Source organism: Helobdella robusta (assembly GCF_000326865.2).
Source record: "Helobdella robusta unplaced genomic scaffold HELROscaffold_46, whole genome shotgun sequence".
In the NCBI taxonomy this organism is placed as follows: Eukaryota; Metazoa; Annelida; class Clitellata; order Rhynchobdellida; family Glossiphoniidae; genus Helobdella; species Helobdella robusta.
The window spans coordinates 794,608-814,152 of record NW_008705138.1 but is presented as its reverse complement, the minus strand read 5'-3'; the positions used below and the strand labels follow the sequence as shown (position 1 = coordinate 814,152).

At 33.0% G+C, this 19,545-nt stretch overlaps 2 protein-coding genes across 2 annotated transcripts in view; both read right to left on the bottom strand.

The window, feature by feature from the left end:
- Window positions 1-453: 453 nt before the first annotated feature.
- HELRODRAFT_185916 (hypothetical protein) lies at window positions 454-9,611 on the bottom strand. The gene is made up of 9 exons (XM_009026314.1): window positions 9,424-9,611; window positions 7,203-7,281; window positions 6,775-6,854; window positions 6,314-6,652; window positions 5,804-5,909; window positions 5,084-5,211; window positions 4,634-4,798; window positions 784-939; window positions 454-678 (listed from the first exon to the last, which is right to left on the bottom strand). The coding sequence occupies exons 1-8, from the start codon at window positions 9,490-9,492 to the stop codon at window positions 811-813; spliced, it is 1,095 nt and encodes a 364-aa protein (XP_009024562.1). The 5' UTR covers window positions 9,493-9,611; the 3' UTR covers window positions 454-678; window positions 784-810.
- Window positions 9,612-18,252: 8,641 nt separating this feature from the next.
- The window catches only part of HELRODRAFT_193269 (hypothetical protein), a gene marked incomplete at both ends in the record, with an annotated part of 7,547 nt that continues 6,254 nt past the window's right edge, over window positions 18,253-19,545 (bottom strand). The window contains one exon of the mRNA XM_009026313.1: window positions 18,253-18,308. Coding sequence (XP_009024561.1) covers window positions 18,253-18,308 — 56 coding nt within the window. The remainder of the gene's footprint in view (window positions 18,309-19,545) is intronic.

Genomic DNA, 19,545 nt, shown 5'->3' with positions numbered 1-19,545 from the left:
TTTACCCACTAAAATAACACGTACCCTACTTCATTTTAGGCCTTGGTAACACGTTAATGAGGGAACAGTTGAAATACTAGGATCACCATGATTGGGGCATATTGAACTTGAACCGTTTTAATATTAATCCAAAATTTAAGTTTGTTTGTTTTTGAAACAGAAGCTATCAGAATGGTCAAATATTAACAGCGAAAAACAGTATGAAAACTTTGTGAGCAATAATAATATTTTTAATAAAACTTAGTATAACATCAGTTTGTACACAAAACAACTGTTTTAAGAGGAAATAAGACCAATCCACGTGCAAGCATCGTATAATACGCGTAAAACTGTCTTCGCGTTAGTTTCGGACAGACAGCATTCGAACCGTGTAACGCAAGATATGGCACTTCTACAGAAAGCTAACTCGGTGAACTTAAACACATATACGAAATGTAAATGAAGGCCAGTTCGAACTTTTACTTAAATATTATATGGAAAAACAACCGAACAAATTAAATACAAGTAGTTGTTACAAGATAAGCTTGATGTTTAATTGAAAGCAAATTTCCCGGATTACGAAGAAGGTTGTAAAGTCGGTAAATCAATTATTTTACAGCGAAAAAAGAATTGAAAGTCAATTTTCGTATTCAACTTATCAGCTGTCATCTCTTTCTGCATTATCATCCATGGCATAATCTAGAAAAAAAAGCGGCATATAAAATTTGTTTAACAGAAAGAACATTTACAAAATGAGTAACAAATTCAAAGCATCAGCATTAATTGATTAGGCAACGCACTTACGCACACCTAGACAACACAGATATGCATTTATCTTTGCTGACCCATATCATCATCATAATTTTGAGAAAGAAGAAAATTTGCTGCCAAATCTTCATTTTTCTCACATGCAAAGTAGGCTTGAAGACACAAAACCTCTGGAAACCCTAATGCTTTTAGCTGAATGTAAAACAAAACATTTAATTTGATTATACATATAATTATATTATAAGCATATTTTACATAGAAAATAATTTTTTGGTTAGGAAGGAAATATTTCAGGCAGCATAACAAACAAAATAGGATGAAATAGTGTATTACCTTACTATTTGTTTTGATGTTAACAACAAGGCGGTCTGAGTCAGTCAGACATTTTTGCAGGAGTCAGAATTTTTGAGTGGCCGAAGTCGGAAAGTAATATGAAATTGAAAACTTTTTATTCTGAAAAAACCTAACCCTAACCCAGGATAAAATTTTTTGAATCCAAATCTAAAAATCCATGATCCTTAAAAAATTTCAAATTCTTAACACTTTCCAGAGTCGGATAAAAAATATTCAACTCTGATTACTCAACAAATTCCGACTCAGGCAAAAATACTCTGACAACTGTGGTTAACAGACTAATCTACAATTTCAAAATTATTAAATTGATCAGTCCATAACTCAATCAATCAATCTTCGTTTAGCATCCAGAGACCCAGTTCCCCTGAGGTAGGACGTAGTCCATAAACCAACTTATGATTTGAGCCCAATTCAGTGCTAAATATTTAGCCTAATACAACAACAACACACGTTTAGACGGCATTTTCCCCGAGATCGGGGGTTGCCGTTTGGCTACATATGATGAAACCGAAATACCCCTCGACGCCATCCACATCTGTCACTCGCCTCAGTATCACGCAACCCCGCTTTCACCCTGTCCTTCTCCACCTGCTCTCTCCATCCCAATCGCGGACGACCCCTTCCTACCACTCCTTCAACCTCGAACTCCAACGCTCGCCTAATCCCGACCCTTTCATCCCTTCTCAACACATGTCCATACCACCGCAATCTCGATCTCCTTATCAATGTCACAATGTCCTCATTCAGTCCCATCATTGACATCAGCTCTGTACTACTCCTATCCTTCACTTTAACCCCACACATCATCCTCACCATAGCTCTTTCAGCCCTCTGCAGTACACTTTCCTCCTCTCTCCTCAACACCCAAGTTTCACCACCATATACCATCGCTGCTCTCACACATGCTTTATATACCCTCCCTTTCATCTTCACTGACCATTTCTTTCCACACAATACCCCACCCAGTTCCCTAAATTTCATCCATCCCACACGAACTCTAGCCGTAACTGCGCTCAAGCATCCTCCATCCGCATTCAGCTTATCCCCTAAGTAAACAAAGCTTTCCACTCTTTCAATACCACCACTCAACCCCGTTCTTGCGTCCGTCCTATTAATCACACCATGAACACATTTCTTACATTTGAACGTGCCTTCCACCTTTTTCAGTGCCCCCCTCACACCACTACATCTCTTATGCACCCATTTCTAACATCCTATACACAATACTGAGTTAGCCTTCACTCTCCTATCACATACCCCACAGGGGTCTATTTTACTTATCACTCGCTCCCCACCTTCCCCACTCACCATTACCTTCGTCTTACCAATATTAACTTTTAACCCTTTCTTTTCAATAACACTTTTCCATCTGTCAAATTTTAACTGCAATTCTTCCATGCTATCAGCCATCAAGACTAAATCATCTGCATACAAAATCTCAAATAACAACCCCTCCATTATGTTTCCACACACAACATCCATCACAATTGCAAACAGAAACGGTGATAACACTGATCCTTGATGCACTCCTACCTTAACACTAAAAGCGTCCGACATCCCCCTTCCAACCCTCACCTTTGTCTTTGCTCCTTCATACAGCTGCATCACAGCTTTAACAAGTCTCTCATTCACTCCTTTCTTCCTCAACGCCCATTCAATGACCTTCCTTGGTACTCGATCAAAAGCCTTTTCTAGATCCACAAAACACGTGTACAATTTTCGTTTCTTCTTTCTATAATTCTCCTGCAACATTCTCACCATGAACAACGCATCCACCGTTCCCCTACCAGGCATAAACCCACACTGCATTTCATTAACTGTCACCATACTTCTCAACCTCCTCTCAAGCACCCTCTCCACTACCTTCATTCCGTGCTCTAGTAATTTCACACCCCTGTATGACCCACAATCTCTCACATCTCCTTTGCCCTTATACAACGGCACCAACACACTGTGTCGCCAATCTTCAGGTATACCTTCATCATCAAACATACTGTTAGCAATTCTCATCATAACTTCAATTCTTATCACCCCACTCGCTTTAATATGTTCTGCCGCCACTTCCGAAACCCCTGTCGCCTTACCTAGTTTCATTTCTCTAACTGCTTTCTCTACTTCCTCCATCGTCACCTTCTCTATAGGTCCGTGTGTGACCGCGGATTCCACATCTCCCTCCCACTCATTCTCTTCATTCATCAACCTTTCCATATGAGCTTTCCACACCTGAGCTTTTTCCTCCTCATCTATGCACAACTTGCCAGATCCATCCCAAACACATCCATTCCCTATAACATCTTTCCTATCCCTCATTGACTGCTTTGCTACTTTGAACATTTTCCTCGAACTCACATCAAATTCCATTTCCTTCATTAACCTATCTGATGCTTTCGTCATTGCAGTTGCCACTGCCTGTTTTGCAACCTTCTTAGCCTTCCTATACTCAGACTCCGCTTCCTCCGTCATGTCCCTTCTCCATACCCTAAACCTCTCCTTCTTGACTTTCAAAACCCTTCTTATATCTTCATCCCACCACCACGTCTCACCATGCCTACACTTTCCTTTCGTCCATCCACATACTTTATCTGCCGTAGCCAACACACAGTCCTTGTATCTCTCCCAAACATCTCCATCCTTACCACTCTCCCAATTTTCAGCCACCTTCACTTCAAATGCCTTCCTCACCTCTGCATCCTGCAACTTCCATGTCTTTCTCTTTGCCACAAACTTATCCTTCTTCCTCCTCCCCATTTCTTTTGATGTCACATCCATCACAACCATACTATGCTGCAACATACCAGGTATCGCCTTCACATTCTTCACATACTTCCTATGTTTGGCCCTTACCAATATATAGTCTATCATCGATCTATGTTCCCCTAACCTATAAGTAATCAATCGCGCTGGTTCCCTTGTGAACCAAGTATTCCCCACCACCATGCTATGTGCATCTGCTAACTCCAACACTCTACGCCCTTCCTCATTCCGTATACCATATCCCCATCCCCCATGTACACCTTCATATCCGTCTGCATCCGCCCCCACATGACCATTCAAATCACCCAACAACACCACAAACTCATTCAACCCCGCTTGCCCGATCTCGTCAGAAACATCATCATAAAACCTATCCTTCTCCTCTTCCTTCCTACTTTGTTGCGGAGCATATCCTGATATCACCCTCACTATTACTTTTCCAAACATCATCACCACCACAATTACCCCATTGCTTCTCCGCCTCACTTCCAACACCTTCTCCACCAACTCTTCTCTTACCATCACACCAACTCCTCCCGTACCATCATCCCCCTTCCACCACAACTTATATCTTCCACCTTTAGCCCCCACAAACCTTATACCCTCACCCTTCCATCTGATCTTCTGTAATGCAGCCTAATATTAAACGTTTATCAACTTTCAGTATTTGCATCATTCGGTAAGTAATAAGTCAAGTAATAAAGAACAACAAATTAAAAAAGATTATTAGCACATCTATTGATATTTGGTCAGACATGAATTTATTTGAAAAATATACCCTTTCAACAGCTTGCTTTTCTTCTGGACTGACTTGTATATAGCCAGATTCCAATGCACTAGCAGAGAGATTTGAGTCAAGAGGAGGAACAATGGAACCTGAAGTAGCTGGATCAAGTGGTTCATTGAGCATCTGAACAAAACGACTCTGATTGTCTGTGATAACCTGCAAGAGATAATTCTTTTAACTAGACAATCCCAACAAGCCAGTTCTAATTGCGTAAATACGAATTAAAAGTATAAAATTTTATTTTAAAATTGTTTTTGAAAGAATTATTAAAAAAAAAAAAATAATTGATATCTAATGGTAACCAGGTCAAAAAAAGACATTCATAAAAGCCAAACAAAAGACAGACGCAATTTATCCACTTACACATTCAATTTCGTTTATCTATATTAATTTATCTTCAATGATTAATTGAAATTTGAATAATGTAATTGAATAATGTACTTGAAATAATCGAGGATTGGATTGCCTGATTTGAGTGAGAATTGAGGATAATACAGCTGGATTTGACTGAATGAGTTGTCGCATTTGCATGAACTGTGGCTGTGTACGCAAGAAGGCCAAAGGATCATCTGATATAACAAAAATTTAACAATGTTAACAACACATCCTTATATTTGAAAAACTTATAAATCTTTATAAGCAAATAACATACTATTTATTTATTTTTAACACATCCCTTTTGTTCTTATACTTGAATGAAAAGACCTTTTTCACAGCACTTGCAAGAAAAAAAAAGTAAAACTGAAGCTTAAAAAGCAAGAAAGCACACATCGAAATAACTCTAGTAGCCAATATCAAATAAGTTACTCAAGAACCAACTGACTGAACAAATGGTGCAACAACTGATTGAACAAATGGTGCAATCAGTTCCATCACCGTAACAAGTTGAAAACATCAAACAGATTTATACCAAGATAAAATGGTTATAACACCTACAAAAATTGTTCGTATGGATACTAGAATTGGAGCATTAGAAAAGCAAAGATTAGAAAAAACAGCTTAAAGAATGAGACTGACATGAGATTACATCTTTTTGTGAAGAATAATCGCCAGATATTTAGCAATATTGGAGATGAAAGTTACTTTATAAACCATGTATAACAACACTAATTTTAGAAAATTTTCATATAAGATTAGCCATTCCTACAGACAAATACGCACCTGCAGAAGATTGTTCTAATGTTGTATTTTCCAATGATGGATGTACTAATGGGGTTGATGCTTGCTCACTCGATTGTTCCGCTGAGGATTCTTCAGGGACTGAACCCTGCATTCATTGAAGAACTTGTTATACAAAACAAATGACCAAATATTTAAACAAAAAAAAAATATAAATGTCAAAATGTCAATAAGAAAATTAATCAGAAACAAATAAAACAGTCACAACATAATCCCTTCAAAGGCTGAAAAATGACAAAATAATTTTCAAATGGTACTTTAACTTTTTGTATAATTACTAAAAAATTCATAATGAACATATTGGGAAAATGAGAAAAAATAATGTTAAAAGATTAAAAATATAATAGAAACATAATTTAAATTAAAATTTTAAAACACTTGATGGAGATTTAAAAAAAAGATAACACTTGATACTAAAATTTAATTATTAAAAACATCTCATCATCATAACATAACCAAACATGATAGTTAATAAAAAAAAGTAAAACTAACACTAAGAAGATATTCAACTGCTCGGTCTGGATTATTGAAACTGGCTCTCATAGCTCTCAATACCTGTTCTCTTGGAAATCCCATTGACATGATTTCCTGCACTGTTTTCTCAAATGACTCCCCGGTTACGAGGATGCTTTCTGCAGCAGCCGCAATAGGCTGAGAAGTAGAAGGAACAGTGACAACAGAAGTGGTGACAATGGCTGTGGTTGAAGTTTGTTTAACAGAAGGTGGAGGTGCTTGAGGAGTGGGAGGAAAAGCCGGTTCTTTGTGAAGGACAGTAGCAGTTGATGCTTCCTGTGATGTGGATGCTGTCTCAGGGGTTGGCTGAGGCTTTGGCTAAAACAATTTATAAATTGTTTTTCTTCTTACAGATAAATATAATACTGGCATTTTTTATTTCTTGAAAGGTTAATGATATTAGCCAATAGAAAAATAATTAATGAGAAACATGAACTTACAGGGACTATCATGATGACAATGAAATTCCTTTCATCAATTTTATAGGAACTTATTTTCTGGCCGTCATCTAAAATTTTACCTTGAAAAATTTATTGTTTATTTAGTGATAATTGCCCATTTATTTTTATGCATAACTCAACTACAATGATCAGTGTATACAAATTTTCATGAATTAATCATGTAATTTATATATATGATGGTGAACCTGATCACTGCAATGCAGAATTGTGCACTGAGCATCTCAGTGCTGAAATTTAAAATGCAACTGAGTTATTTATATCAACAATCTTTCATAATGATAATAGCAAGCTTCAAATTCATAATTAGTTATCAACAGTTAGAAATGATACTTAACAAGAATGGAAAAAAATCGGAAGTTATAAAATAGTAAAAAATGAAAAATAATTGCAGTAATAAAATTTTGAACCAGAGTAGATAAGTTTCTGTGAAATGACTGCATACTCCTCTCCTTTTTCTAATGCAATCTTTTGTTTTAGCTCTAAAACCTAAAGCAATGTTTTGTCAGTTAATTATATATAATATCAATTAATTTTTAGCATAAAATCTAATTGTTGTGTTTAATTTAAACAGCAATTAAAGCCAGCAGTCTTTTAAGTGGACAGGGCTTTCGAATAAATTGTAATTAAATTGAAGAATTATAAAAATGAGAGCATTATTTCGATCAGGGGGCAAACTTTTTGCTGCGAGGGCCACGTTGAGAACTATTTTACCTTTGAAGGGCCTCATATGTACTTAAATAGCAAATTTTTTTCGACCCAGGGGAGAACTTTTAAGATTTGTGGCTACTTTTTTTGGACATAATGTATGGCTGACAATCTTTTTATGGGCTGCATAAAATAGCTTCATGGGTCATAGTTTGCCCACCAGATTTAGGTAAAACATTTCTTTGAAAAATTATATAAAGTAAATAATGAATATGATACTTGAACTAAAAATTGAATTATGTATTCTAAGAAGGAATTAGTTAATGTGCAATGATGTATGATAACTGGCAAACAATCTAAATATAGTTATTGAGAACAATTTGAATAATGCTCCTAGGTCAATTATATAACAACTTTTTAAGTACCCTAGTACAAATCAGTATGTCAGAGCCAGATGAAAAATATCCGACTCTTAAAAAATTCTACTCAGGGTAAAAACTTCTGAATCCAACTATGGGTTCCTAATTCCAGAAAATATCACCTTATTGTCACTAAATAAAAAATATATTATAAAACACTTGAAATCAGTCAATGTTTTTTTTTAGGAAAATTACTTCATTTTTATGTTTTACAAAATACTAAAAAAATTATGTGATTTATTTTCACATTAATAGCACTTATGCCCAGTATTAAAGATGATTACTTATCCCTACATATATATTTATTTTCTAAGAAACACAAACACAATCTTAAAAAAACTTTCAGAAAAAAATTGAATCTTTTAAAAAATGAATAACTATTTTCGGAGTATTCCTAAAAAAATATGACTGATGTTCAAACAGTTTTCGTTTTGTTCCTTATGATAGAAAACATTTAAGAACAGATTAATTTTTTATGTATTAAATACTGCGTAAAACTGTCAAATTTTTGAATTTAACCTTCTTTATATTTATAGTATAAATAATAAAAATAAATATAACTTTAAATTTATGAAACAATGTATATTTTTATGGTAATAAATGATGTCAAATAAAATTCTGTTCAAGACTTGCATATTAGTATAAAATTACCAGTGAAAATACAATATTTACAGCAAGCTTAGTAATTTATACTGTGAGTAGCGGTAATAACTGTCCACTAAGCCAAAAAACATGTTGCATTTTGACATTTACCTTGCAACTGTAATTTATTTTGTATGCATCAGTAATTACCGAAAAATAAAATTGTGTGCAAAACAAAATCATCACTGACTAAGCAAAAATTAATATTTCAAAAAATTTACTGTGGACCTAGTAAAGGTTACTCTCTCTCTTTTTTGCGTTAGCTTCAGAGGTTTCAATGACAAACACACACAGCGTATGTGAATACGCGTGCAAACCACGCATCATACACATTGCATATGATAGGCGGGGATCTCTTTGTATTCGAACCCAGTCATTGCAATAGCAAGACCAGGAGCCTTTAACCATTGAGCCATCACGCCTCCCAGTAATTGTTTATCATTTTAACAGCGTATTTACCGCAAACGAAGTAAAATAGATGTGCTTGGTATTTAGCCCCTAGTGCTTTGTTTAATTTATATCAGTAGAGACTACTAGCACTAGAAATTTCCATTTGTATTAAATTAAAATTTAATCTAAAATTTTAATATTAAACTCAAAGCAAGTTTTTGTTTTTGATTTAGTAGATTATTAAAAATTATTCATTTATTTATACTTTTATTTTTTATATAATATATATATACTATACTAACTCTTCTATAGCAGCTAACAATTACAATACCCATGGCATTTATCCGGTAAATCAGAATTATTAATTTTAGGTTAGTAGGGCTAGTTAGGCTAATCAGCAATTCTCGCTCACCAAATGACACGAACGATTAAATGATTATAATAAATGATTTACAATAAAATAAAAATATTAAAATGAATTAAAAATTAAATTAAAAATATAAAGAAAAAAGCATGACAAAAGAAAACTAACCGACTTATCGGGGTCTATTTCGACCTTGAATGTTTGTTGCTGCAAAGTTTTCAAAGTGATCCACATCATCGAAATCAAGACTTCACTAATTTTATTGTAAAAGATTTATAAAACTCGTTACACAATCATTCATCAATAAAAAAAAAAAGAGTCCGAGTTTCGGCGAAACAGCTCTGCAGTAAATGTTCTCATAAAAGAGATGTGTTCAGAAATTGTGGAAATTTAAAAATTTCGGAGATCTTCATTTTTTAAAACGAATGAGATAACTGCGCAAATTTTGTTAAATATAATTCAAATATTTTATATAAATGTTAATAATGAGTATTGTAAAATTATCAAAATTGTAAAAGTTAATCATGTTCTCATAAACCACATTCTTGGTTTTAATTATATAACTATCCATAGAATTTTAGATTTTATTCATTTTGATTATTTTCTTTAATTGATTTATTTCATGCATTCACACAATATTTTGGCATATATAGTACCTTTATTCTGTTGTCATAAAGCCACGATTATTTGAGATTTTAGTTCTTGACAGGCCTCCCTCTTTTTAGAATATATGCTATTATATAACCATATCCAAAGGATTGACGGCGCTTGTGCTCGGTATTTCAAACTAGGGTTCATAGCGAAACTTGGGTTCACCTTGCATAGAGGTCAAATCAAAAGCGATGTAAACGTAAAATTTAATATAAACCATTGACACCTTCGACAAAGATGTTTCTTAAAAAACTTGTGTATATTAAAATATTTTATTAAAAATGAAATACATTTCGTAAACGAATTTCTTTTACTGCTGTTTTTTTAACAAAATCTCCTAAGTTTTCTATAATCCTTTGCAATTTTGTCAATATTAGGTAACACTATTGTGTGCTAAAACCATCTGTAATAACAGTAATTATTAATTAATTTATTATTATTATCAATTTAATTATTGGCAATAAAATAGATGTTGTTCACATTTTTTATTTTTTTTAAGTACCACAACTTTAGATTCATTTGAAAGTATCTGCCGTCGTCGTAAACAACCAAACTCTTTTTTCCCGATCGCTTTCATTAAGAACATCAACTCTCATTAACAAACAAGACATTGTTTTACAAGTTTTTTTGTCATTAGCTCTCATGACTACCAGACGTTGAACTTTGGCAGTTGCCAGAATGTTTGTGATATCGATGTAGAAATTTTCACCGCAACCTTGCCTAATATGAACAAAAAAGTTTTCTAAAACATTCTAACTAAGTGCTGAAGGCAGCACTTACTGAAACTGATGATCAGAAAAAAGTACTTCAGCAACAGCGATGTTGAATTTGGTTGTCGCTACAAATGCGGCAGCTGTAAAATTTGTGAGCTTGCATTGTCGTACACGACAGACTGCAATGACATCACAAAGTTTTGGCGACGTCACAAAGTTTTAGAGCACTGTACCGGTTTTTGATATTCATCAACTTAGACCACGTGCTCACAAGATTTATGAAACATACTGTACCTTCTTCTACGTGCAGTTTTTCTTTAAAAGTAAAGCTGCTACTTTCTTTTCATGGAAAGCATTTCAAACCAAATGTAGATTCTGATGTTGCATGAATTTTGGATGTACATATGTGCCAATAAGTTTAGTGAAACGTATAACTGTCACTGTCTTTTTTGTACAGAGCTTTCACATCACAGCAGTATATAACAAAACTCCTTTTCAGTAAAATGTAAATATTGTTTTAACTCAGTGATCCGGTTATTTTGAATGTTTTTGAATATTGTATTGCATTGCAAAATTTGTACAGCGTCTCTTGTGAGTTGACTTCAGAAGCGCTCTCTACTTTCTTTGCCGTTGAATGTTGAAAAAATGAGTCTTTAGCCGTTTTTTGAATTCACTTCGACTCATGATGTTGAAATTCTTCAGATCAGCAGAAATATATACAACATAATTATATACAAGGAATAATTTAGTGACATGACCTAGAAGATTCACCGTTTTTGGGCCACCACGGTTGTTGTGCAATTGTCGCACACTATAAATATAATGCATCCAATGCTTTTCAAAATGGATTCAACAGCTTCCAACAAATAACAATGTAGTTGCTTTGCATTGAGTTAAGTAACAGGAATGACACGAGTAATAAAGCAAGGTCCGCTGTAGTGGCAGATAATCCCGAAACCTAACGCAGACGTAGGTACTTGATCTGGGGCATTTTGTGCATACTCGATGACACGAATAGAAATAGAACAGAGACAGAATAGGACAAAGATAAAACGTAACAGCTATAAAAGAGAACATTTATTTTTGAGTTTATTTTTCAGCGCTTTCATTTATTTAATTGTAACGCTAAACAAAAAAGCTGTTATATCCTGTTCTATTTTATCCTCTTCTGTTTTATCTTTTCTGATTTATTTTGAATTATGACATTAAAGTTTAAATTTCAGTTGTTTAATGCCTTGAACCCAAGTTTTGTTTTGTTATGAACCCAAGTGTAAAATACCGAGAGCGAGCGCTGTAAGTTGCTACAGATATGCTCGCTACTACAAAATTTTTCAAGAATCAAAAATCCTTCCCAGACAACCAAAGTCAACTTTGAAACCTCCTAAAATAGTAGAACCATTTGAACGTGTCCACATCGGCATTATTATTATTTAATTTTCAATCTTATCAAACACAAATTTGTCAATAGGTGCCAGATTAGTTTTGCATACACTAAAATATTTGTATGTGCCTGGCCTGATCATAAAGATGTTATGTTTTAATCAATCACTTTTACAAATACAAAAGATGTAGAAGTAGAGTCGGACTGGTTTACAAACCTGCCCGAAAAATTTGGTCATGGTTACCCACATAATACTATTTTCCATCTAATTCAATTTCTATATATTTTTAGTTTCTATGATTATTTCATGCATAAATGAAATTTTAAGCTTTAAAATCACCACTTGAAGTCGTACATTAATGATTTTAATCATTATACATTAAAATTTGTAATTATGCAAAACAACTTTAAACAGATGAATATTTTTTAGTTCTGTTCTAACAATTTAATCAATCAATCAATCAATCAATCAATCAATCAATCAATCAATCAACCAACCAACCAACCAACCAACCAACCAACCAACCAACCAACCAACCAACCAACCAACCAACCAACCAACCAACCAACCAACCAACCAACCAACCAACCAACCAACCAATCAATCAATCAATCAATCAATCAATCAATCAATCAATCAATCAATCAATCAATCAATCAATCAATTAGCTTGTAAAGCGCTGTTTCCGCGATGTTCAACAGCGCTCCTCAATGAATTTTGAAAACAGATGGGTCTTGAGATCCGCTCTGAACTTCGTAAGTGATGGAGAAGTAGTCAGAGAAGTAGGTAGAGAGTTCCAGAGAAAAGGACCAGAAAAAGCAAAAGCAGATTTGACAAAAGTGTGTTTAACACGAGTTAAGAAGAAGCGAGAACCAAAAGACGATCATAAACCGGGGTGTTTATGTTCAATTAATATATCTGATAAATACTTAGAAAATAAATATATAAATTCCGGCAACAAGAGATGCAGGAAACTGAAATCATCTTTATATGATCCTTCATCAATAATCTACTATCAAGCAAAACTCCCAAATTGGTGGCAGCATGAATGAACGGTATGTTAACATCATTTACTGTGATGGAATTTACATTTAATATTACCAACTGCTGCCATGTGCCAACCGGAAGCAGCTGAGTCTTGCACTGATTAAGTCTCAATGAGTTACATGACATCCATTTTCCAACCTCCGCTGAGCATTTGGCAAGTTTATCAACCTCAGTCTTGAAAAAAACCAGGATGACCAGTCACCAAAATTTGAATATCATCCGCAAAAGCATGGCAAGCAAATCTATGAAAATTGATAATTTTAAATACATCTGATGTATATAATATGAACAGAATAGGTCCGAGAACAGATCCCTGAGGTACCCCTGATTTGACCATTTTAACATCAGACAGCACATTGTTGAACAAGATCTGCTCTGTTCGATCCGTCAAATATGACTCAAACCACGCAAAAACAGTGTCATTCAATCCGTAATTGTACCGCAACATCTTCAAAAGTATACCATGGTTGACACAGTTTTGAACATCCATTGTTGAAAATATGTTTGATAAAACCTGAAGTAACGCTGTCTCAGTTGAGTGGAATCGTCTATATGCTGACTGATGAATCGGCATCAAACCATTTAAAGACAAATAGACTAGTAGACTCTTCATTACAACCCTCTCGACAACCTTTGATATGAACGAAAGATTTGATATAGGTCTATAAATTTTAACATCATTAACATCAGAGTTTGTTATATATATGTATATGTATATATGTTGATTCTATATATATATATATATATATATAAAATAGACCATAATTTTTACAATATTCTATAAATTCTACCGAATGTTTAGCGTTAATATATAAATATATATATATATATATATATAAATATATATAAATAAATATATATATATATATATATATATATATTATATTAACGCCAAACATTTGGTAGAATTTATAGAATATTGTAAAAATTATGGTACCAATTATTCAATTATTTCTAAAGGAGCGGAGTTTGGTTGTTGGATCACTATGTTTTAAAAAATACATCAATTTTTTTTATTTTATTATGTTAGAATCACTCGAGTTATTTTCCAATGTAAAATAATTTTCAAATTTTTTATAAAAATTTTATATCGTCAATTTTTTCTGCTTTACGTTTTCGGTACGCTCCACATGGTTTTTTTTGTTATGAGTTTTGGAAAAAATTTCTTGATTACCTTCCATCGATTGTTGATATCGGTTTTATTCTACCTATACTTTGTAAAATGAAAAAGTAATTCACAATACTTAGAAGTTAAAAAAAAATTTAATATTTTTACTTACCTGCTTTTTATTTCTGTAAAAATTGAAATCTTGGTAAAAAATGAACCTGAAGTGCAACAATGAAAACAACTTTAACTAAGTTGTAAATTATTTAACCAACAAAAATTTTGCGTAAATTACCAAAAGTCATAAATGAGTAGGTAAGACACAAGATGGCGCCGCAAAGATACAAGCGCACAAAATGAATTTTAGTTAACGTTTTAAAAAATTATGGTAAAATTTATAATTTTTTGATTAAAAATTATTTTTCAAATTATTAATATGAAAAATAGATTAATTTTCAGTAAAAAACTAATTTGTTAAAAATAGATATGAGTAAAACTAATTCTATTTTCAACATATTTTTATAAAAAAATATCTAGTGTTTATTTTGCGGACAGCATTTGGCACCCGACCTTGCAACCCCTAATGTCGGCACTGCTTCAAACTGCTACGCACTGAGAATAAAATAATTGTTCTTTTTTTGCCATAATTTCAAAATGAAAATCAACTGCTAAGACTGCCTAAACAATAAGGTATTTGCAACGTGGGTGGACGCTTCAGACAAATGCATGTTCTTGTTCAAATTATTTTTTTGAAAAACGTAGATTTTACTAATTTAATGTAAAATGTACAGTTAATAAATAACTTGTAATTTTGGTTATGTTTCTTTTTAAATATCAATAAATATTATAAAAATTTCAAATTGTTATTTTTAAGTAAACAATAAAAGCATTTCAACAGCACAATACGGCAAATATTGGTCCTCTTTAAAATTTAAAATGATACATAAATATTATACAACACTTCATAAGCTGCACATTTCTGAAAAAATAATCTTTCTGAAGAATGATATGTCTAACGAACATTTATTTTTTCAGTAAAAAAAGGATTATAAAATAATTTGAATTTGTTTAAAGGCAAGAATATAAAAATTTTTTACAAAATAATTTTATTGAAAGCAAAAAAATTTTTGTATAATATAATATAATATAATTATATGAAATGATTTTGTTGCCTTATGGCATTCAAATCTTTCATCAGTCCCTCAATATTCGCCATCTCTTCCGTCAGATCTTCTGTGCTATCTTTTTTCTAGCATTTAATAAAAATTGTTTCATCAAGTTATGCCTCTTTTTTTTCGGATAAAAATTATGTAGTGTTTAAAAAAGTTATTTTAAATGAAAATCTAAAAAATAGTTATTTATCTTTCAAACAAATGAAGTTCGTTTTTATTTGAAACAATTTCTAACCTTCAGCAATCCTCTGCCGTCGATGTGATGGAGTTGTGGTTTGATGCTGGATGACAAGAGTAGGTGAGGAGAAGAGAGGAGTTTTAAAGGAGGCAACATCCGAGATGATTCATTGGAATGGTTGGATGTCTGTGGATCGATGGATGTAAGGTTCATGTTCATCATCAGTGTTGATGGATTATTAGAAGTTGCTGAGAATTTCCTTGAACCTTTGTGAATTGAGAAAAATATATATTAAAATAAAAAATTTTTTGTGAAAAAACTTAGAAATTTACACCACACGCAAACACACACACATATCAGATAGTCTCAACCAGTGACGGATCTAGGGGTGGGGGCCCCGTTGTGGGCAGTTTTTTAATAAAAGTCAGAAAAAAGACCGTTTTATGTATAAAATCGACCAAAAAGGTCCTCAGCCACACTACCACAAATCTTGACCTCCTCGGGAAAATTCTGGCCCCAATCAAAATTTAAACTTTTTCAAAATTTTTTCCTCCCCGTCGAAGTTGTCTAGATCCGCCACTGGTCTCAAACCAATATTTGTAAAAAAAACTAGTCGACCCCGTGACCTTCGTATCACCTGCAAAAATGAATATCAACATAAATCACTAAAAGAAATTAACTGCCAATTTTTCAGAGGTTTTATTCGAATTTCTAAGAAAGGCTTTAATTCAACAACCTCCTACAAATGCAAACCTATTCAGATGGGGTAAGTCGTCTAACGCGTTGTGTTCGCTTTGAGTTTGTAACGCGATCCAAACAAGCATGTTTTGTCAAATTGTAGTTCAGTATCGGCTTTGAAAAGATTCACGAATCGACACAATAGAATATTATCCTTAATTTTGAAAAAAATCAGATCGTCTGCAAAACCGGAGTGACAATTTTTGCTGATACGAACAGCAATGACAAACCCTTTGTCCTGATATTGTTCTTTTCCACGGAGACACGATCGAAGTACTGGAACTGGAGCTTCTCGAAATCAAGGGACTACAAAATATCTAAATATTTTCAAAACCTCAATAACAACTTGATTGACAATATAAATCATTTAAAAACAATAATTAAAACTGTTAAAATTTTCCCGCTAGGTTTCTTTAAACATTTTCATTTATCATTTGTCAACTTAAATTGGTCAGATCAATTTTACAATAACTCAATCAACTCGGCAATATCACCGTCATATGCCATATGTTGTGACCGTAACTGCAGGTTAAACTGATTTTATTTCTCCTTGTACTCATTCATTTTAAATTTTATGAATGACGAGCATTGTAGTATCTCCGTTTTATTCTATTCTGTTCTATTTATGTACCTTTTAATTATCAGATATCGTGTTAATTAAATCATTTGTTTTTATTATTATACTGCCAGTTTTATTAATTTTAACTTCATTTTATTTTACCTAATTTTCTTTTATCATTTTATCTTATTATATTGATAGTTCTTTCGTTGAATAAAAACAGTGTTCATATTATTATTATTATTACTTCCCTTCTCAAAGATCAACTCTACCAAACATCGCTGACATTGATAACTTCACCACCAGTTTTCAGTCATTAATATACAACTTTTTTGCATCAACCTACGGCACAATTAAACAACAGACAAATTCAACAACAACATTTGACAAACCAATGGACAAGCTAAAGAAAGAATTGAAACTACTAAAGCTGCTAGGCCGCAACAACCAAAACTTCGACTTCCAAATTAAAACGTTAAGCAAAAAAATAAGATCAAGGAAAGCATCAACAAAGCCAAATGAAATTGAAAAAAATTGATATCACAAACCAATTAAAACTTAAATTCTGTGTCGACATGTGAAAAATTATTCAACCCGGCTAGTCTGCTGCCTCAATTCAACGTCAAGGAATGTAAACAATTTTTCAACAACATTTTAAAGGATCAATGCTACAACAAACACCGCCTACCAAATTGGATTAAAACATTACCAAACCCCTCAATAGCCTGTGATACCAATCCTCCCACGTATAATGAAATCTTTTCAATTATCCGGAAATGCAAATCAAGAGCTTCTCCTTGCCTATTGGACCAGATGTCAGTAATGGTTGAAAATGTCAATACTTTGTACAAACCTTCATCAGTTACTGGTTAAATGTTGGAGAACGTCGTCGATTCCTTCCTGCTAGAGGAAAGGGCTGACAATATTGATTTACAAAAAGGGGGGTGCCCAACCTATCGAATTTCAGGCCAATAACACTTCAACCAATATTATACGCTATCTATTGCGACAGAAATGTGAAATAAATCAATTTTAAAACTAATTAACTCTGGTCGTACTTTTTCGATTCAGATTAATGCTCAATTTATTGCATTTGAAATTTTATTTTATTTCATTATTTTATTTTAATTTTGTACTGCCATTTTCATTGATTTTATTGCTGAATAAAAAATTGTTTCCATTATAATTATTATATTTTTAGCAATGAGGTTGTGATTTTTAGCGTTGTGCATCGTTAGTCCTATAATTAGTCTGTAATAGTCATGCCGGTGTATGATGATTTTAGACGCGCACAATTTTAACTGCGCCGGAAAATTTACAAATAACAAGACTACGTTTAGGTGTTTTTGTGTCTTTATAGAAAGCTTCTAATTTATTTTTATCATCAGGGTCTATAGGCGATATATTATTTTTTATCGTAACACCATCAGTTTTTGTGAGGAAGACACAAAATTACGGGTCTCTCACGAGACTGACGAGTCTCGTGAGAGACGAAACGTACGTCTGGCCTATGGCGGATAAAGGTTTACCAACAATGATATTACATTACAATATCATTTCTTTTTGTTGTTGCTGTTGTTATTGGTGTTAATGACGTTATCGTGACTGTGATTATTGTCAACGCTATTTTTATTATTGTTGTTATATTTATTTTCAAAATTATTAGTGATGTTGTTATTATTACTGTTACTATCATCGTTGTTACAGTTGCTGTTGATACTGAACTTGTTGTTAACTTGATCGATGATTTTTTCAATCTGTTCTGAATTATAATTATTGTTGTTAGAAGGTAATTCGGTGACCGGTTTGATCTCAGATCGAGTATCTTGACGCGTGAGTAAATGCACGATTAATTAAAGAACTAATTGTACTGACTTTGTAATTATCGGTGCATTCACCAATTATTTTTCATTATTGTTATTAATCTTTCTTAGATGTTCCTCAGAGGTTATTACAACAAACACCCAGTGTATAAATACACGTGTTTCAACACATACGATAGGCGGGGATCTCTTTACATCGAATCATCGGGACACTGCATCAACAATGCCAGGCACCTTAACCATTGGCCTGTGAGACTGATGAATGGTGTCTGTGTTGTTCATATTTCTAACATATTTTTCAATAGATTTTTTAAAAATATTTTATAGGAAATAATTGTGAAGAACAAGCAGCTTTCATTGTGACGTCAATAGTTTCTTTAACTAGCACATTGGCGAATAATGATTCAACATCAAGAGAGAAAATATAGTTTGATGTGTTGTTGGTGTTTAAAACTTGCATGAATTCTCTAGATGTAGTTATTGAGTATGTACGAAGTAAGAATTTTATTTAAGCATTTAGCGATTGGATAGGTGATATTTGGCTTATTATGAGCCTAAGAGGATTGTTTGACATTTCCATATAAATACAAGGTTTGTATTCTTCTATAAGGAAGATAATTTTTTTTATTTTTCAGATTATATTATTAAGTTCGGTTTTCAATTTAGGTGTAACATTAGTAGCTTGGAACGTTGAAACATTTAATAAAAATAATATTCTATTTATCAAAACAATCTGTTTTATTTAAAATTATGTACATCGATTTATTTAAAATTATGTCAGCACGACGAAGTATTATCTTTTTATTTTTAGTTTCTGTAGCAGCTTCTTTCATATCATTTTTCATTATTCTACTATTAAACACACCACGCAGTTTTTTGGATATGGATAGAAGATGTGGAGCAAGGCAGTAGATGGATTAAA